At 41.2% G+C, this 21,678-nt stretch overlaps 1 protein-coding gene across 1 annotated transcript; it reads left to right on the forward strand.

Moving 5' to 3' along the window:
- Positions 1-1,883: 1,883 nt before the first annotated feature.
- On the forward strand, positions 1,884-18,929 carry gcgrb (glucagon receptor b; the record flags this gene model as incomplete). The annotated part of the gene is made up of 13 exons (XM_084567832.1): positions 1,884-1,937; positions 2,054-2,150; positions 2,242-2,349; positions 5,341-5,429; positions 5,721-5,827; positions 6,451-6,607; positions 9,344-9,503; positions 11,341-11,401; positions 11,573-11,642; positions 16,223-16,311; positions 16,589-16,733; positions 18,145-18,186; positions 18,525-18,929. The coding sequence occupies 13 exons, from the start codon at positions 1,884-1,886 to the stop codon at positions 18,927-18,929; spliced, it is 1,584 nt and encodes a 527-aa protein (XP_084423958.1).
- Positions 18,930-21,678: the final 2,749 nt, after the last annotated feature.

Raw genomic sequence — 21,678 nt, forward strand, 5'->3', positions numbered from 1 at the left:
CTTTGTATCAACATTTCATTCGTTGCGCCAGAATTCATAAGGCTGTTTGCAAATTTACAGGGGCTGTGTGGCAGGCAGTGGCACACGAAACATTGCACAGACACAGAGCAAAGATGTAAATACCAGTAAATGCTGGATTCACCGTCCAAAGAAACTGAACATAGAAAGTGACTGGCTCCTAAAAGAATCATGAACTAAAACTTTTCCTGCAAGAGAATCTTAAATACGACGAGAGGGCAAAAAAATTTTGTTTGGAATCTATGACACCTTGTACTTGTACATGCCAGTATTCATTCATTGTTTTAAGTTTAAGTCACATTTGAACAAAGACTCATTTCTAATGGTTGTTCTCAGCATTTGAAAATCTTTGTAACAGTGGCTAATTTCTTCACATGAGACTGCCTGAAGGATGAGTGTCATATTCTCTTAATAGTTTCTGACTATGAAGCCCATCTTTGGTAATCTTTCTAAATCCGCTGGTTTCTTCTGAAGTAAGTGTTTTTAATGGCACTTTTTCAAAAGCCTTTGTTGTTACCACTATTCCAGAGGCTTCATCTATCTTTAGTAGTGGATTAATATCATTCTGGTGCATGTTGCATGGGTTTAAAACTAATTTCAGCTTAACAACTCCGTGTTTATCGTGATCAGGAAGCGTTTGAGCATTTGAACAGTACTGATGTGTGAACTGTTTGGGCGATGGTGGAGTTTTACGTAACACAGGAATACGACATATGAGGCATTGCCTGGAGAGGATTGGTTCAGTGCAGCAAATATCACCAGTGTCCTTTATAGTGTAACTAAAAAGGAATGCAGGAATGAGAGGATCCCTCGTATGCTTTCATGTGAGTCCATAGCTGAGTTGTTTATCACAGTTCAGTTCCTCTGATTGTGTCCCAAACATGCAGCTTAAATGAACATCTTTCTCTCAGGAGTCTGGAGACTTTCCGTCCTGATTTCTTTGTCTGTTTGGATTGGCCGCTCAGTCGATAAAAGCTGCATGTGGCAATGAAGAGGAAGATAATTACTGTAACGCCACAAGATAAATGATCTGTTGCGGAAGGGAAACACGGCAGTCGCTCATTCTATTGACGTTTGCTCTGTAGCACTTTTAGAACAAAGGTGCTGATCTATGCGCTGTGATAAAATTACATGCTATCGATGCTCAGCTGAGGTCTCTGTCAGGTTCAACAATCCAAACACAACCCGGAGAAGAGGACAGAGACTGGAATAGAATGGAATTTGAAACGTTTTAGCCAAAAATGTTTCCACGGTCAAGGTGTTTTTTGCAGAAACGTTTCAGATTTCGTTCTGTTCTCCGACTGCGTGGCTCAAGACGCGGCAGGAAGAAGAATTTCATGGTGCTGATTTCATAGAGAAGACTCTGAGTATGGATTTGCATGTGTAGATACTGTGTAGTTGTGTAGAGTGTGGATGTGAGAATAAGCATAGGCTTACACATGCGTAAAAATATATCTCTGAAAAGTATGCTCTCGTCTGGGCCTCTTCCCAGATGAGAGCATCATTTTCCAGTCATGAGTTGACTTCTAGTGTGTTTTGAGAAACATCTAGAAAAGCATGCTTTTGTTTCACACTTGTCTTGCATCAGTGTCAGTGTTGTTTAGGTCTTTGTTTTGTTTTTTTTCAATGTGGAGGTAAATAATTTTTATACAACTGTGTAATGTGTGTTGTGAATGTAAAATACAAAGCAATCATTATATCACTGGTTGTTGGTTGGTCTCTTCCAAACACGTACACGTAGGTAACCTTTCTCTCCATATTGTGCGCGTAGGCCACAGGGTGAGACAGGCTCGAGACTGCCTCATGTGTTGGTCCTCCTCTGTGTTCTGGTCCCCACCGACCCCCATCCTCCCAGCATCAGTGGGATGTCCCAGGTGTGTTTCCTCTTGGCCTTGCTCATGCTCTGCAGCTGCACAAAGGTACGCTTCCCTGCCGCGGACAAGTTCCTGGACAAGAACATTTGAAGCAAGAGGCTTCCGATGAAAGTGTTGTGGTGTTGATGACGTCTGACATGAAGATTCACCTCTTCCTGTAGGTCTTCTCTGCTAACTCTCTGGAGCTTGTGAAGGAGCAGTGGAGCGGCTACAGGGACGAGTGTCTGGACAAACTCAACGCCACACCCCCTGCGACAGGTGAACTTCTCTCCTCCCCAGCATGAGCGTATGTTTGTAAGAGATTCATGCAGGTGAAGTAAAAGACCGACAGATGTGCTCTCCCTTGCAGGGTTGGTGTGTAACAGGACCTTTGATTTGTATGCTTGCTGGCCTGATGGACTCCCAGGAACCACTGTCAATGTCTCCTGCCCATGGTTTCTTCCATGGTACCAGAAAGGTATGTGTTTGTGTACATTATATGTGGGTTGTGAGTGGACTTGTCAAAGAAAGACAGAAAATTTGAAAAGTGAGATTACTTCTGTGGCAGTTCAGCTGCATATTTATGCAGACTATTTACAACTACACTAATCAATATTTTCCAATAAAAGAGGATACATTTTGCAGTTACACTGTCTCTGTTTGTTGTTTGGTGTTACAGCTTGTAAATACACCGATCAGGCATAACATTATGACCACCTTCCTAATATTGTGTCGGTCTCCCTTGACTTAGACTTAGACTTAGATAAACTGTATTGATCCACAAGGGAAATTGCTTGGTTACAGTAGCTTAGTTGTACATAAAAAAAACACACTCTTAAGAACCTCAGATAAAAAGAAAAGATTAAATTAAATAAAATAGAAATAAAAAATAAGTAGAATAAAATCTAGTAAGATAAAATAGAAATAGTATAAGCCAAAATGTACAAATTATCATATTAGCATATGATGTGCCTCCAAAACAGCTGTGACTCATCAGAGAATGGACATGGGCCTTCTGAGGGTGTCCTGTGGTGTCTGGTAACAGGATGTTGTTAGTGGGGGCCTTTGGGTCCTATGGGTTGAGGGGAGGGGCCTCTGTGGATCATCCCACAGATACTTGATCAATTTGGGATCTAGTGAATTTGGAGGCTGCATCCTGCTGGGGATGGCTGCTGCCATCAAGGAGTGTCATTGCAATTGGGTGGGGGTGCCTGGTCTGGTCTAGGTGGGTGGTACATGTCTAAGTAACATCCACATGAATGCCAGGTCCAAAAGTTTCCCAGCAGAACACTGTATTGTCACAAGATGATCAGTGTTATTCACTTCTCCTGTCAGTGGACATAATGTTATGCCTGAACGGTGTGTAAAATTTTAATTTACTCTCATCACTCTCATACTATTTCAACTATGTAAAGGTCATGGTCTTTATTTGAAAATGGACAAACTTTTCATGAAGGCAGCTTAGGATTTCTGCAGAATGGTTGTGAAGCTCAGTGTGGTCATTGCCATAGGAAAGCGAGTGGCACTGAAGTGGGCGGATTTAGTTAATGAACAGCTTTGAGCCTCAATACAATTTGAGTCGTATAAAAAGTTATATACTGTACAGTTGCCATGAATGGGGAAATTTGGAGCCAGCCTCTGGTGGTCATTAGAGGAAGTGCAGTTTTTAGCACATATCTTCTTCTTTCATTTTTCAGCTTAAGTTATTGTTTAAAACAACCTGGAACATTCAGTTGCTTTGTTGGCTTGTTAGATAACTTGGTAGCCTGTTAGCTCACCAGTTGACCATACAGCCATGACATCGAACTTGCTTAAACATTTACACTTGCATCATAGATTTTGTATATAAAGTAAAAAGACAACCATGACACGTTTATCAGGTGACAACATGTGACTGTTTTTACCACATCTGGACAACACAATTTGGACTCACTGTGGCAGTTGTCGCCCTGAATAATGCATTTCAAAGTTCATTCATTCATTCATTCATCTTCTGTAACCGCTTATTCCTGTTTAGGGCCGCGGGGTCTGCTGGAGCCTATGCATTTCAAAGTTAAAATGGTCATATAAAACTTGAACTTGAACTCTTGAATGACACTTGATGGATACTTTGACAATATTCTTGTCATACTGGTGTTGTCTTACAGTAATCCAACGCTCTCCATGTGACACAAGAGCTTGTACATTTTCAGTAATTGAGTCACTAGTTGTATGAATTGAAATGTTGTCATCTTTGAGAATCACAAGGACACAGCATTTATCCGATGACACAATGTGGGCAGAATTTCTGAATGCAGCGGCAACACAACTCACCATATGTCCTTGTCATTCAAGACAGAAAGCTGCAATCGGTTGGATGAAATATGTACTGAATGGAGAATTCTGTGTCAGGGTCATTGACTAGGTGTGAAGGACTGATGTTGCTCAGTCTTCACTCTATCAACCAGAGACATGTGCAGAGAGTTCATACTGTATTTTCGGAGGCAGTGCACCTATCCTGTGGAGCTGTCTAATTCATTTGCCATTGGTGTGCAGGCATGCAGCATGAAGGGGTCACGTCTGATCAACAGCCTCTTCTGTGTTAAAGCTATATTTTCAGGTTCTGGTTACCTCCGGGTGGGTTGGATTCTCTGAGTAGGTGTGAAGGAGAACTTGTCTGTGTTATCTCCTGGGGACTGGAAGCCCGGCAGGGGTCTCTCCTTCTTCACTGTGTGCAAAAAGCTTATGTCCAACACCATTTCTGAGTTTCCAGTTTTATTTCACTTGTATCCACAAAAATATATTGTTGCGTAGCGACTAGCTTTGAATGTCTATCTGAAAATGTGAAAGGTATTAAGTTGTTCCTCTAAAAGCTTAGAGTACGGATACTACTACATTACTACAGTAATTCTCAGAAATAATGTTAAAAAAATAAAATAAGGCTTAATGATATTTTTCCTACAGTTTTATTTCAAATCCCCAAATGTTAGTCAATTATTTACTTGTTTACTGGGGCAGTTGGCATTTAGCACCATCTAACACCGGGGTGTCAAACTAATCTTAGTTTGGGGGCCACATACAGCCCAATTTGATCTCAAGGGGGCCAGACCAGTAACAAATCAGCATAATAACCTATAAATAACGACAACGTACTTTTGTTTTAGTGCAAAGAATATGTTAGCATTTAATCAACTATCCTTTTACAAAACACTTCATCGACAATTTTTTAAGAAAAAAAAGCTGCAATTTTAGTCTGCTATTTAGTTCTAGTGGACAAATAAGGAACAGCAGTTCCTTTTATTGAGAAATTGCACTTAATATCTTCGATGTCATTTTTTATGTAAATTCATCTCATAGGCCAGATTGGACCCTCTGGTGGGCCGGTTTTGGCCCACGAGCCTTATGTTTGACACCCCTGATCTAAACTGTGGGTGGTGCACACGATGCTCTAATATGAAATCTCACAATGTGTGTGTTTGTGCGTGCACAGTTCAGCAGGGTCTGGTCTACAGAGTCTGCAGTGAAGATGGTAAATGGGCGGAAAAGAATACCAGCGAATGTGAGGACGACCCTGGTGAGGTGTGTGTGCGTGTCTGCCCGTGTCTACAACTGTGTGTGCCTGTGTAAATGTTGCCTTGTATGAAGCCACTTCCGATGGCAGATGGTTGCTCACTGCGGCGACTTGAAACTACAACTTGACGTGATTTGAAACGACTGTGCGTGTGAAAAACTTTCCATCTGTTCGTACACTCTTCGAGACATTTTGACATCTTTTGTGCCAAATGCAGCTTAAAGTGTGTTTCTGTGTTTGTTACATGTAAATGCAGTGCACGGAAAGTAACAGATGCTGTCTCTCTGTTGGCTCTGCAGCAGCGGTATGGCCGCATCCTCAGTCAGTTACGGATCATGTATACAGTGGGCTACTCCCTGTCACTGGGAGCTCTGCTGTTGGCCCTGGGAATACTCATCGCCTTCAGGTAGAACATGTGAACAGAGGTGGGAGGAAGAAATAGGAAGAAGAATGAAAGAAAAGGAAGGGAAAATCAATGTAAATCGATAAAGGAAGAAAAAGTGGAAACTGAGGAAAGGAAGGCATGAAGTAATAATGAAATAAGTGGGCTAGAAAGGCAATATAAAGAAGATTAGGGAATATACAGAAAGGAGAATGAACACGAGAAGAAAGGAATGAATAAATGACAAAAAGAACGATAGAAAAAGGAAAGGAATGAGGCATGGGAATAAGGAAGAACAAAAGGAGGACAGTGAGAGAATAATGGTCAGAAAAAAACTAAAAGGGAAATAACTGTGAAATTAATCAAACGGTGGAAAAAAGAAAGGAAACAAGGTCAAAGAACAATGCTATAAAGGAAAAGACAACAGATAAAAGGACGAAGTAGGAAGGAAAACAAATGATGAGCTATAAAGGAAGGAAGAATGAAGGAGAAAGGAAATGTAAACCCCAAGAGTGGAGAGCATGAATAAGTAATGGCAAAGACTCAAAGAGGGAAATAATTTTGGTCTTGTTAGTGCAAGCAGACTGGAAAGTGAGTATGACACATGCAAGTACAAAAAACATCACATCCTGTCACCTCTGTGTTAGGAAACTCCACTGTATGAGGAACAACATCCACATGAACCTGTTTGCCTCCTTCATCCTGAGAGCGGTGTCCATTCTGGTAAAGGACGCCCTGCTGACCCTGACGCTGGACCCGAAGAGCAGCAGCGAGGCTCGGACACAGGCCTGGGTCAACATACCGGTCAGAGCACGCACACCAAAAAACAGCTAATACCCGCTGCTGCTTGGGTGACAGTAATACACCGATCAAGCATAACATTATGACAGTGGCGGGCCGTGCATCTTCCACCTAGGCCTTCAATGCCCTGCAACCTTATTCAAAACACCTCTTAAAACAATCGTTATGACGCCTCTGTTATAGAAACCATCAACGACATAGGATACGCCATAAAACAGGACGTTGCATCCCATCTAATATAGATGAATGATGAATTAGTAAAGCAAGAAACTCTCTTAGAACTATTCAAAAAGTCTCCTCTCACTCACTGCAGCCACGGGTGTGCTACAGCTGTGCATCAGCACCACGTACGTCAAATCCAGCAGAAATATCAATGTCGTCAGAGGACGCGAGAACGCTGACGCTACCGTAGGGCACAGAGAAGGACTAAGAATAAGAACCTGAAATGTGACTGGTTAAAGGTACAGCGTCATTACAATGTATTCCAGTCCAGTTTTAATTATGAAGGCCCAGGCAACACATGACGGCTGAGATATGATTGGATAAAAGCTCTAATGCAAAGTTACACTGCCAGAAGCACCTCAGCTGAGAGACAGACATAAAATGAATAAATAAATAAAAAAATAAAAAATAGGCTATTGGGAATAATTTAATAAGATTAAAATCAGTGATTTTGATAAAGTTTATGCCAGCAGAGGAGACTTTGCCCTGACGGCCCATCACTGCATTATGACCACCTTCATTGAGTTGTTCTTAAGGCGTTTTTGTGCGTGTGTGTCTGTGTCAGGCTGCATCCTGCTGGGGATGGCTGCTGCCATCAAGGAGTGTCATTGCTATGGGGTGGGGGTGCCTGGTCTGGTCTAGGTGGGTGGTACATGTACATGTAAGTAACATCCACATGAATGCCAGGTCCAAAGGTTTCCCAGCAGAACATTGAACTGTCACAAGAAGGTCATTGTTATTTACTTCTTTGTCATAATGTTGTGCCTGATCGGTGTACATTTCAAGGGGAATGTTCACAGTTAATGCTTTTCTATTCTGGCTCCCACTACAGTCTATTTAAGTTAAATGTGGTATGAAAAAAATCATAAATAATAAAAATTGCAAAGTGACTTGTTATAAGGGAATACAAACTAGTAGAGATTCCACTATCCAGTGCCTTAGCTTTAATTTCCTAACTGTGCAGGGTAACTTCACCTGCACTGAATTTTGCTGTTAAAGACAAATGCAGAATAATGCACATGAGAATAGAAGAACACAGGACACAGGACTTTAAAATTATACAAGCATCATACAGGGTTTATAATTTAAAGTAGGAATCTTAAAGATTTTATATGACATGTCTTTGAATGAGAAAACACAATGGCAGCTGAGCCTATGGCCCACTGATAAAGGCATTGCAGTATGTACACTTGGAATTTCTGAATGCATTCCCCAGAATAAGTTACGGCTGATGTGATCTCTACGCAGAAATCTGGATATACTGTATATGCCGAATGCTAAATCGTCAGACCATGGTGGAGGAGTTCAGAGACTGCATTTCCTACAGCTACACTATGAAACATTTAAACGCACACACACAAGTTGACTTATTAGAAAGTCGTCACAGCAAATGCACTGTTTGTCGTTGAGCTCAGCACTCGCCGCTGTCATTCATCAAAACTGTCTACAAACCCAGACGATTCTTGGCATTTTTGACGGCAGTTCAGTTTGAAATATAGCAGGGTGTGATGGAGAGAGAGGGAACAGTCTCTGAACTGCAAGCAACAGGCTGCACAGCTTCTCAGTGAGGTAACCGAGTCTACTCAGTGTGTCCCGCTGTTCACAGCGTCATTAAGCATGCAGCATGAAACCATAAAATTGTTTCACAGAATGGTGAAAAAAGGATAATTATTACTTATTACCTGACATCTTTATTAAAACAACCACAGTAAGTTTTGCTGCCCTCAATATTCTGTGACCTGTACTAGTAAAACTCATTTGCTGTTGCTACCATTAACTGTATGTGTCACCAAACCAGCCAGGGCTGAAATCTTCAAAATTGCCACATTGGTAAACTACTGATTAGGTATTGATCGGGTGTGTCTAGACAAATCTGTGGTAATAAGAAGAAGCGATTCTACCAAATAGTATTTAATAAACCGCGTTCTCTCTTAGGAAGTGTAAATGCTAATTTGTTGTCAAATAAATCTCATGAATGAGACTGTTTATTTGAAATGACAATCTGCTCATGTAGCGTATCGAGACTTCATACAGAGAGGATTAAAGTTACTGAAGACATGATATCAGGGAGGAAGAAAAAAAACATCAAGCAAATAAACACAGATCAGTTCCAGTTCCACTAAGCTACTGAACATTTGTATCGTATTATGCTGGAACAAACAGCACTGTGTCTGTCTCAATCCACATTAAGCATGAAATGTGACTTGGAGACGCTGAGATATACTCTACAGTTTTTATTGCACTGTAATAATGCGGCGTTGTTTTCTGGACAAAGATGGAGCAATAAGTGGAAGGCAGAATCAGATACTTCGCATGCGGCGCAGCTATTCTTGTCCTCTGAACTGCTGTCACAAAGCCAGCAATATCTGAACATTGTATCCTGCTGCTGCGGTCTGACTCAGAGTTAATTCAGTGGAGATGATACAGAACATTTCTCTGTCGGGGCCATTTGCGCAGCGAGAGTGGACGACCCCTCGGCTTATTGTTTGTGATCCCGCCAACTCTGTCTTCTGTCAGGCTGTGGCGTGGTGTCGTGGTGCCATGGTGATGATGCAGTACAGTGTAATGGCCAACAACTACTGGCTCCTGGTGGAGGGCATCTACCTGCACAGCCTCCTAGTCATCACCGTGTTCAGTGAGAAGAAATACTTCTACATTTACTTGGCCATCGGCTGGGGTAAGAGCCAAAACAGTTGCACTTTTACTTACAGTGTCACTCCTCTGCCCAACAGTGTTACCTTCTGTAATTTGGAGATCTGTACAAGGAAACCCTCTGATTTTAGGGTAGCTTCACTTGCCCTGTCTTGTTGCTGGTGACGAGCTTCAAGGTCTAAACAAACTCCACAGTAGAGAGGAGCACGAGGAAGAAAGACACCGTCATAACTTTCTTTGAACTGGTCCTTTATTTTGCATCTCAAAACAGCAAACACGGCATCATACTGTGTAGCTACTTGTTGGCAAATAAAACACTGGCGCCAAGGCATACAGTACAATCACAGACTACTTCCATGACACAAACTCACAACTCACCCCACAAGTCTGCCTCCCTAAAAGGGAAAGGCTTTACCGGTAGCAACTGTACACAGTACTCTGACCTTTAGGTAGTCTTCTGGTTGATCCGGTGTTGTCAGCAGCTTTATTCAGACAACCAGACACACAAAGTCAGGGACAGAAATCAATAACTCTATGAAAACCGTCACTGAAAAGTGTCATTCTTATTCTTCTGTCCACAACTATAAATGCACACAACACCGTAGTCCACTTGCATAAACTAGGCTTTGCATATATTAAATTTCAATTTATAAACCAAGATTCAATACAGAGAATCTGCAGACAGGTAAATGTTCTAAAGGTGAGTACAGGGCGCCTGTCGTGGCTTCGCTGTCCCAACATCAGTTAGGGAGCCTTGCTAAGTAACAGTTCCACTGTACGGTCCAAACTGCCATTTTTGCAGCACACACGACAATAAACAATGAGTGAATAAATATCTGTGAAGGCACCTAGTGGACAGGAGTAGGATGACAGGCTCTTAAATTACAAACCAGACATGATAAATCAAGTATGTCTCAAAGAAATGTATAGATAAATCCAAAATGTAGCAGGGAGCGTGTTAAGTGTTAGGCCATTTTGATAATTTAATACCAGGAGACATGATGCCAGTCCAAAACACTAGAACTCCTTCAGAAAAATCCCCTGCCAGTTTTGAGTTACATACCGCATCAAAAGTAATCAAATTCTTCTTCAAAATGTGAGTTCACTTTACTACTTTTGGAGATGTTAAAGGCTTCATACATTTTTCTTTTCAGATCTAGTCTTGCACTCCACAAGACCTGCTCACGCTGAAGTGTAAAAATCAAGACTGTGAGACACAAAATGTATCAGACACTGAAAGAGAATATGTTATGCTATACTATAATGATGTTACTGTGCAACAGATGCGTAAAATATTGTTCTGAAACCAAAAAAAAAAAAAAAACAGAGCTGCTATTGTTTATTATTTATCAGATGTGTTGTCTAGGGATCATAGCACTTTCTAATTTTTAAATAAATGCATGTAAATATTGTTTCCAGCATGCTGTTCGGAGATAACTTAATCTTTAGATTGTTTTCTCTGGTTATGAAAAACCTGAGTAGAAAAAAAAAAAAAAACATATGGCTGTGCCTCATTATTAACTAGATTATACAAGTGTTAGTGAGTCATTGTGGCCGGACAAGATGATAAGTGTTCAAAGTAGAGACCGAGTTCACGAACAGATAAGGCTCTATCTCATTCAGACTCAGACAAAGGTGGACAAAGGCAGTAACATTTTCAAATTAGAGACCTTTCAAATCTTCAGCAAAGGCGAGAAGAGAAATGTTTGTGTTGAGATAATGAGCTTTTAAACTGATGATGATAAGAGTGCTGTATCAAGTGTGATAATATATGTAAAGTATATATAAAGATGATAACTGATTGGGAATAATGTTACTAAAGAGGTGATTTGGGGTAAATGATCAACGTCTCTTGTTTGCAGGTGCCCCCCTCATATTTGTGTTGCCATGGATCACCGTGAAATATCTTTATGAGAATGAAGAGTAAGTGTCATGAAATTTTCACGTCAAATCAAAAACACTATTACGATTGTAGCTTTTATGTGCTGACCAGCCAGATTGAACTGTCTTACCTTTTGATTTCCTTATTTCTATGGATGAATCTGGTCAGATTCATATTAAAACATGTGTGTGACTGTGTGTGCGTGTGTCCAGGTGCTGGGAGAGGAACATTAACATGGGATACTGGTGGATCATCCGTTCTCCTATAGTGTTTGCTTATCTGGTAAGACTGTTTGTATGTGTCTGTCTCTCTCTCTCCCTCGCCCTCGAGTTCTGACTCTAGTAGCTTACCTGTGAGGAATGTGAGGATGATAACTCAACGCTGAAGTCCAGCATTCACAAACTGTGTCTTGGCAGATGCTGCCGTGAATACAGATGCATTTACCTGAGAAGGTAACTTGTGCTTGTGCTTGCTTGTACGTGGGCTTCTTTGAAACTGTGCACATCAAGCAGGCGTTGAAAGTAAAGTGGAAATCTTTATCTTTTACAGTTTATTGTTTTCCAACTTCCATGCCTTTGCCTACGTAGAAGGTCGCTCTGTGTGGTGAAGTGCAGCTCCAGCTGTGACATTAGGAGGAAAACAAACTGATTACTCAAGCCGATCTTCCTCTTCTTATTTTAGTGCACTGCACATTTGAAATGATGAATTCACTCAATAAAAAATTGAGTATGGGGACCTCTGATGGAAGCCTCAAAGAGCCCACAGCTTGTTCATGAAAAACGGACCAGTTTTGCTATTTTACAAGCATGAAGGCACCATGATTGAAAGTGGCAATCTCAATCTCATTTAAAGAAATGTATGTTTACTACCGCTGAACGAGGTAGCACAGTGGTGCTTGAGCCATGGCCCACTGATGAAAGTATTCATCTATCGTTCATCAAAAATGGGTGTATAAAATGACAGTCATTTTGCCAGGGGATCGGTTTGAAATATTCGGGGAAGAAGAAGCATCAGCAGCCACAAAGCTGCAGGCAACAGGCTGCACACCTCCACATTTACAGATGATAGACAGGATGTGAGGGAAATGGATGGAGGGATGAGAGGGGTTGAAGGGGATGAATGAGAAGGGTCGAGGGGAAGGCATGAAGGGGGCAGAATGTGTAGATGCATGATGGTAGAGGAACCCAGGGAGTAAGATTCAGGGTGGGGGCCCCGGAAGCTTCGGCTCCTTGTCCCTCCAGTTCCTGTCATGAAAGGTGGAAGAGGAAGAAAAGAAAAGAGAGGGATGGTGAGGTTAGGGGTTGAAAACTGAGACCAACAGAGAGGGAGAGTGTTAGGACACACCATAGACTGTATATAAATATGGACAACACATTTAAACAAAAAATTGTCCCATCGTCTTGGAAAATGGCCACAGTCACCCCAGTCTTTAAATCTGGTGACAGTTCAAATATAGCCAACTATTGGCCAATCAGTATCCTCCCTGTAGTTTCTGAAGTTGCTGAGAGGTGGGTAGCAAAAATTATAAATGAACATTTAAATAAAGGCCACTCTCCTTTGCATCCAATGCAATTTGGTTTCCGTGAAAATCATTCGACAGAGTTTGCAAACTGTCTATTTATAGAAAAGATTAAACAAATGTTGGACACTAATGCTTGCGTTGGTGCTGTATTTCTAAATCTGAGAAAGGCATTTGACACTGTAAATCATGAAATTCTTCCGTCTAAATTAACCTATTTTAATTTTTCTTTGGAGGCAATTCAGTGGATAAAATCCTATTTAGAATTCAGGAAACAGTGTGTCTGCATCAACAGTGTCAAATCAACTTTTCTAGATGTCCCTGTTGGTCTACCTCATTGGTCAATACTTGGCTCTCTGTTATTTTCTATGTATACTGACGACCTGCCAAATTCATGTCTTAATGTTGAATTTCAAATGTACGCTGACGACGCTGTCATCGTCACTAGTGCCAAAAATATTCACGAAGCAGCCTCTGTTCTTACTTCAGCTATGGTTCCTGTAAATGAGTGGCTTCATAAATCTTGCCTGCTACTAAACACAACTAAAACTGTTTGTATGATGTTCACAAAGCAACCATTGGACATCAAACATTCAGGCGTATTTTTGGGAGGACAGGAAATAGAAATTGTTTCCGAATTCAAGTACCTTGGTGTGACACTTGATTCCACACTATGTTTCAAGAGCCACATTAAAAGAATATCTAATACAGTGAAATTCAACTTGAAAATTTTTAAACAAATACACCCTTTCATAACACTTGGTGCTGCTAAAATGTTTTTACACTCAATGATCCTGTCACACATTGAATATTGTATTACATGTTGGTCGCTGGCAGGTGTAAATACATGCAAAATCATTGAATCACTCTATAAAAAATCTTTAAAGGTCTTTGATAGAAAACCAATGTCATTTCACGTTTGTAACGTCTTAAAAAAGCACAACTTACTGAGCTTCGAGAATTTTAAAAATCTTAAATTTGTTTTTTTTGATGTACAAGGTGTTACATGGACTTTCCCCACCTCCCATGTCTGACTTTCTTAAAAAAAGGTCTCACAGTGGTCTCAGGACCAGGGCCTCCTCTAGAGGGGACTGTGAGATCCCACACAGAAAAACAGCCTTTGTACAAAATGCTCTTTCTGTAAAGGCCAGTAAGATCTGGAACAGTCTTCCTCTCTCCATAAGGGAGTGTCCCACTTTACAAACCTTCAAAACTCACCTCAAGCAGTGGTTGAAATCAAACCAGTCTTGTAACCATTGACTTTTATCTTCTTACTAATGTACTGTCATGTGATGTGCTCTTATTGTGATCTATTGTCCTGTCCTGTGTCTTATCATGTTTTTGTGTTGCCTGCCTAGGGACTGCGGATGCAAATTAGCATTGTTGCTATAATCCGGCATATTTACGTCTATTTCTGTCTGAATAGATGTTCATTAATGTGCACTCTCCCTATCAAATAAATAAATAAATAAAAAATCCCCAATCCCTTGCATTGGCCAAACTGAAGCTACTTTCCCAGGAATAGAGGCAGTGCCATTTTGCTCAGACCTGGGGCTTGCCTTTGGTTCGATTAATACTGCTCTCTTCTCTGCCTCCACCAGGTAGGAATGTTGGATTATACATGGTACTTGCTTATTTATTTATTTATTTTTTCAACTCAACAGGACCGCTTCACAGAGCGGCTGGCATGGAAACTAGTAGTCATCATGAGGTCACATCCTGTTTCTATAGCCTCAAACAACTAACTAAACTAACTAACTAACTAAAAATAACAAAGCTTATCAGAAAAATGGAGACTTGAACATGCCTCAGCTTTATATTAACTACCCAATTTTAGTGTATTTTAGCCAAAGTCCCATCCGCTAACATAGAGAAGGTGGAGCTTATGACCAATACTGCAGCCAGTCACCAGGGGGAGCTCTACTTGCTTTGGCTTCACTTTTGAGCTCCATCTTTATTTACAGTTTGGGACACACCTATAAGTAAGTGCAGGAAATAGAATGACATAGGGCGTGGTCTTGTTCCTGAACCTATGTTATAACCACAAAGACTACAGCCAACGGCTAGCCGATACATACTTTGAAAGGAAATAACTCCATGAAACTGGAAGGTCAGCTATTAGCTGGAAGGCTAGGAAGAGCTACAAACCACTGTATAGAGCTCGGCTCTCTTGAATCACGCTGATCAGTTGGTCTGCTGTAGTTTCATGGTTTTTAGGCACTGACTCAACAAGAGTCCCCAAGAAAACTGTGGAGGGAGATAACGTGTGTATTTGAGTGCGGTCTCTCTGTATTTACTGAAATATTTCTACAAATCTAGTATGTGTTTAATTTGAGCTAGAGGTTATCTCTTTAGTTTAAAATAATTGTGTCCCTGAATAATCAATAGAGGCCTAAAGATTTTCCATCCATTCCAAAGATTTTCCTTTTTTTTTTTTTTTTTTTGCGTAGCAGAAATAATTTTTCAGTTTATCAACTTTCTTTTAACCTATCTGTTCAAAATTAAGTTAATTTTAGAAAATTCTTTTGTTGCTATGATTTGGAAAATGGACATGGAAATGGAGCTGAAACTTTCGTTTACGTGTTGTCTTTCGTTTGTGCGCATAGATATACACTCTGCCCACCCAGTGAAGCACAGGCACACGCAGAAATCAGCTGAGGAATTCCTCTTGTCTGTTTCCTGCCTCTTGTTCCCATAGAGACAAACATTATGGATGGACACACTTATGAGCACAAGTGCACATTACCAGTAGCAACCTTTATGACCTCATGCAAAAGCGTACGTGTGCACACGCACAGACATGTTGAGATGCTCAGAAATATCTATGCATCCTTTGCATGGCTCTGCGGAAACATTACTTTTCAGTGTCATCGCTGAAAGAGCAACACTATCCTGCAGCTCAGCTATCGGTTCACACACCCACACACAGTCACACCGAAATAAACTGTATTTGCGTGCACTCAGACATACACACATTAGACAAACACATCTGTCGAGACAACATGCACACTTTACCAAACTTGGAGCTCTATTAACTTGAGTGCTGTAATAATGAATGTTCTCTGTCATTGGAAAGGGTCCTGCACTAGATCACAGTTTGTGTGTGTGTCCATGTGTGTGAGCATGGTTTTATTACACATGTTGTGGGGACATAAATCTGTTTACATCTGTTGTTGCATTGTGTGGACTTGCCTGGGTTTTGGGGATATCGTCAGAATATAAATCTTTCAAATGTATTATACAGCCTTTAAGGTCAAGGTGGGTAATTAGCAATTGGGAACTCGATATCCATTTGTGTCTCTCTCAAACCAGTGTTGTGACTCCACTTCTCTTCTTATTACAGATCAACTTCTTTATTTTCATCCGAATTATAAAAATCCTGATGTCTAAACTTAGAGCTCACCAGATGAGATACACTGACTACAAGTTCAGGTGAGAGAAATGCTTATCGTTTCTGAAAGATGCTGTACATCAGCATTGATGAGGGAGTTCAATGATAGATCGTTGTGTCTTCTTCATCATTAATGTTTTCTTTAAAAATTTCTTTGAAACCGTGTCTTTTTCTTTTTTTTTGTAAAAGTTCTTGACCAAAAACTCTTTAGTCTAGGGCTTCCCACAGAGACGTGTAACAATGAGTCGAGGTCAGCCATTCTGTTTTCTTCTAATATTCGCAACTCTTCCCTGTTTCTCTTTTCTTCCTCTGGCCCAGACTGGCAAAGTCCACCTTGACTCTCATCCCCCTGCTTGGGATTCATGCCATCCTCTTCACCTTTGTCATTGATGAGTCCGTCCCTAAAGGTTCCATGCTGCGCCTCATTCGGCTCTTCTGTGACCTCCTGTTCAACTCCTTCCAGGTCTGAGCTCAAATGATGTGGTTTTCTGTGTTTTCTTTCTCTGTGTCTTTATTTTGTGAGGCGTGAAAAGATCTGAAAGATCCCTTCTAGGACTTTGGTTTCGTCAAGTTTTCAGCTTAAGCGCAGTTTTCTCAGTACATTTTTAATGTACATTGATTTATATATATTATGTTTTCCTTCAAAGATTACATCAGCTAATAAGTAATTCACAGAGTATACATATCATTCCATCCTTATCAGTTTCAGAACATACACCAAGTCAGTGAAGGCAGAACTCCATAATTATTGTACACATAAAACACCCATTCCATACACTAGGTGACACATAGCTTCATTGTGATGGTCAATATTTTATTGAGACTAAACACTCAGATAGCCTTCACATATAAATCAATTATTTCATCAACACATGTTTCTTAGTGTTTAAAACTCAGGATAAATACACAACTGTAATGTGGTGACATACTTGCATGCAGTGTAAGCTGCACCGAAAACCTAAGGAGCAAAACTAAGACTTTGTTATTGTCACTCAAAGCTCTACACCAGCAGTTCACATTCAAATGAAATTACATTTCACTGGCCCCCAACTGTAACTATACACAGATTGGGGGGTCATTCTGAGTTGAGGAATCTAAGGACTTCTGGGATGACGCCTGGTTGTCCTGCTCCAGATTCTGTGAAACTTCTTCCCAGAGGTGTATGGTGGGGGTGTGGGGGGTGGTCTTGGATGATGTTGTGAGCTCTGGACAAGCTGCACTGTCTTGGATGGGAGGTCGTAAGGGCCTGATGATCTTTTCTACAGGCCTCACCACCTCGACACTGCAGCTACCAGATCATACAGAGGCGCTCTTTGTCAACATGCTCTGTACGGTGCTTCTGTCGAAAGAGGTGAGGATGGGATGGGGAAGATGTGTGCTTCTCATCCGATGCAAAAAGTGTAGCCGCTGCTGTGCATGTTTTATGAGTGATGTGGTATTGAGGGACCAGGTCGGACTGTTTGTTATCTGCACCCCCTTGGTGCTCTTTGCAGATTCCACAGCTGTGTTGTTGACAAAGAGTGGTGTATGACCGAGCTGAACAACAAGTGGAATGTTTGGGTGAGACATCTCAGTTGTCCAGTGAACTCTTCTAACTCACCATGACTGGATCTGAAGTCTTTAGATCAGAACTTTTCCATGAACTTTTCATCAGCATGAGTCTGCCCGTACCAAATGGCAGGTTGGAACGGACTCACCTAAAAGAGTCGTCACACTCAAATAGCTTCACAGTTGGCTCAGCAGAATGAAGAATGAAGTTCTGTAACTCGAAGGCATAAGTTATATCTGCGTATTTGTAGATAAAAAATATGTTATATATATATTTTTTTAAAGTCTTGTCCTTGCTCATGTTAAATGCCCGCCTTTCATTTCAGGGTCTGCTGGTTGCCATCCTGTACTGCTTTGTCAATAAGGAGGTGAGACGGATTTGCTTTCATGTCAAGCGCCTTAATTTAATCTCTGCCACTGCTGCAGTTCCTCCCTTTCACTTTGTAAAGTCGATACATTTTTCATCGTCAGTCCTCCTGTGGCCTGCCTTTATCTGTTATTTTATATCTCTAAAAGCTCTTTCTTTGTTCTGGTTCCACTTTATTCTTTTGTCTACAAAGAAGGGAGGACATAGCAGCATCCATCTGTTAACATCTAAACTTTTAAATGCAGTCTTTGGCAAGAAACATCTATCTAAGTGCTCTGTGTTTTCCGTTATCTCCTTCACTGCTATCTCTCTCGCCCTCCTATGCCACCGTCATCTCAGGTGCAATCAGAGATGCTGAAAAAGTGGAAGAGGTGGAAACTGGGTAAGGACATCGACGAGGAGTACCGCCACAGCCACACGCCGCACGTCAAGAGCGGCAGCATTGCCAATCTGCCCGAGGTCCATGACAACAACACCTGCAACTCGCCTCATCTCAACAAAGCTAACAGAGGCCCGTCCTGCTCCGCTGCGCCCGAAGAGAACCGCAGACTGGTCGTCTCCTATAGCAACGGGACGGGGAAAGGCAGGCCAACCAAGTGCAGACACACCCTGCAGTTCTCTTTTCAGCCACACACCGGCACCACCACCACCACCCACGTCAGCAGTATGACAGAGGATTTGAGTCTAGAAGAGCGGGTGCAGTACCGCTCGCATCCTCTGGAAGGAGAGGAGACTAATGTCTAACCACAACTTTCCCCGAGCCCTCGTCATGACAACACTCACTGTTTATCATTGGCTTAGATCAGTGTTTATCATGCACCAACAGGGCTGTATGAGTCGAAAGAGGATGAAGAAGTAATTACACCCTCTGTTTACCTTAGAAGACAGAGCTGGTCAAATCGGAGTCGACTGTGTTCCAAAATAACAAGTCCAAAAACCGAGACGGACTCCTCAAGGAAAACCTTTGTTGTGCTTGCTATTTTCTTTTTCTTGATGTTTCATCACTCATCCAATTAGCTTCCTCAGTTCTTAAAGACTGGTGGGGATTTGGGGTTTACATAGGAACATCTGTGGGTGTTGCCTATGAGAAACTCACATCACTAGTGTCTGTTAACGACCAGGAAACTGGAGGAAACAGTTTGATACTGTTGTCTTTTTCAGGTGAACGGTACTGACTTCAGTCTCAAAGTGTGCATGGGGGTGAAACTGCAGTTTCCACCAACTACAGGAAAGTATCTTGTCGTTTACAGAAACTAGTCATGCTACGCTCACAGATTTTCCTATTTAAACCCCAACTCCCCGCTGGTCTTTTAGATCAGAAGAAGCTACTTGGATGAAACGCCTAGAAACTACAAGTCCACTTGCCTTGGTTTCAAGATGTCAACGGACAGAAGTTGGACAACATTGCTTTTATGAATGCTTTCATGAGGTACAGACAGACAGAAGTGCTAGAAAACGCATACTGTATTACTACAGCTTCAATTTGCTCACGCCTCCTTCTTGGATTCTGAGGTTGAGGCTTGTGAGGTTTGACTTGTGGAGGCACTCCAGCTGAAAACACAGGAATTCGATAACAATTATAACCCTCATGGATCATGATGTTCACTGATGCAAAACATTTCAGGAAATACTTTTCGAACCTGCCCAGCTAAAATAAATATTTATTGGTTCTGGGGCCTTGCGGAAAAAAAATAATACAATGAAACACTAATTAACTTCAGACATCAGGAATGATTAAATAATGGTGTTCAGTGTAGGTGTGCTTACATGTGTGCGTCTATGTGTTTGCATATGGAGGACTGTCATTTCAACACCAGCCCTGTGCACGTTTCCTACTCCCCCGTCGTTGCCATTGTGAGACGTCTTTGTGTTGCGTGTCTGCTGGGCATCGGCACTTACTTGTGGTACTCAGCAAGCCAAATTTTATATTTGTACTTTTTGGTTCTATAAAACTGAATGTTAAACTGCAGCATGGACGACTCTTGACCTCTTGTTCGCGGAGGTCAAGAGGAAGGCAGAACTGAGCTTTTCACTGGAGAATACTGAATCTTATTGCGCCTGGATAAGAGTGTTCATCATACTGCGTGGCTGCTTCACAGGAGATGGATGCTTTTGCCCCCAGAAAAGCTACTATACTACTGCTATAATGTGACAATTGTTCTGCTTTTGAGTTGTCAAAGCCTAACAAGACAATGATAACATATCACAAGTTTTCCATTGACTGTGTAACGTATTAGATCATTTTGGTTTCTATGCCTTTCCTCTCTTGTTTTATACTGACTCTCCATTTTCAAAGTTTAACTGAATGTACATGGCCAATGGAGAAATATGGGTACAGATATTTAAGTGTATATATGTAATTATACATGCCGTATCTGCAACACCTGGAGGCGCCCAAGATAATTTAAATTCTACATTTGCCTTCATGGAGGCTCAGAGTAATAGATGTATCCAGGATGCACTGGCAGTTAATGGAATGAAAAGCAGTTTTAGTTGACAAATGTGATTTTAATTAAGCGATCGATGCTCCAGGTCACCATCATCGCTCTGCTGTGGTCATTGTCCATGCCGCTGCACACAGAAGAAGAAGATTTGTTGCACTCAACACACAGCATGTACAGATGAGGGAAGTCTTTTTGTATGCCGGGAAGGTTTTTAAGGAGAAGGTTTTGAATTTCATTACATACCGCGTGATTTATATTCGGTGTTGAATATTAACGATGGAGGAGCAGCCTTGTTTTGTCCTGAAGACTGGCCCAAATGACATAACACGGAAAATTCAATCCAATCAGAAATCACAAATGAAGTTGAGCCAGCAAGGATTTTCACAAAGAGACCCTGAACAGATTTTTTGTGATTGTGAACATGAAGCAGTCTGAAGCTTAAGGAAGTGCACTGTACATTGTAAATATTGATCAAAGTGAATTTTATAAAGACAGAGGCGGGTTGGTGGAGCGGTGTATTGTTCTGTGTTTTTGCTTGCAGCACAGGTGACTCGAAAATGAAAATATTATTATTCGGAGCAAAGACTGCTTACTGTCCTTCTACTGAAAATGTAGGAATTGTCACAACGGCCCTGAAGCAAGCAATGTCATTGAGAAAAAACGTTTTGTATAAAAGCCAAACTACTGTGTCTCCTGTGTCTCTGTGGATCCATTAAAATGAATTCTGTCAGCAAAAAAATAAAGTCTCCTCTTACATTTTGAGTCATTGAGAGAGTCTGCTTATTGCATCCTCCTGCTGCTTTGCACTGCCTGATAAACATTTCTTAGCTTTGTGACATTAAGATTTTTGTAGTTAACTAACATTTAGTGCAGGTTTATTTACCTGTTCAAGAGCTGTCTTTCAACTAGAAGCAAATAATGAACATCACTATGCCGTTATTTCTCATCAAAGTCATGCCAGCGGACTTCCTATCAAACATGTTTCCGTGGGAGATTTCTGCACTGTGAAATTCTCGTGACTCATCTACGTCTTATTGAGCAGGAGGCAA

This window comes from Chelon labrosus, assembly GCF_963514085.1.
Source record: "Chelon labrosus genome assembly, chromosome: 2".
Classification (NCBI taxonomy): Eukaryota; Metazoa; Chordata; class Actinopteri; order Mugiliformes; family Mugilidae; genus Chelon; species Chelon labrosus.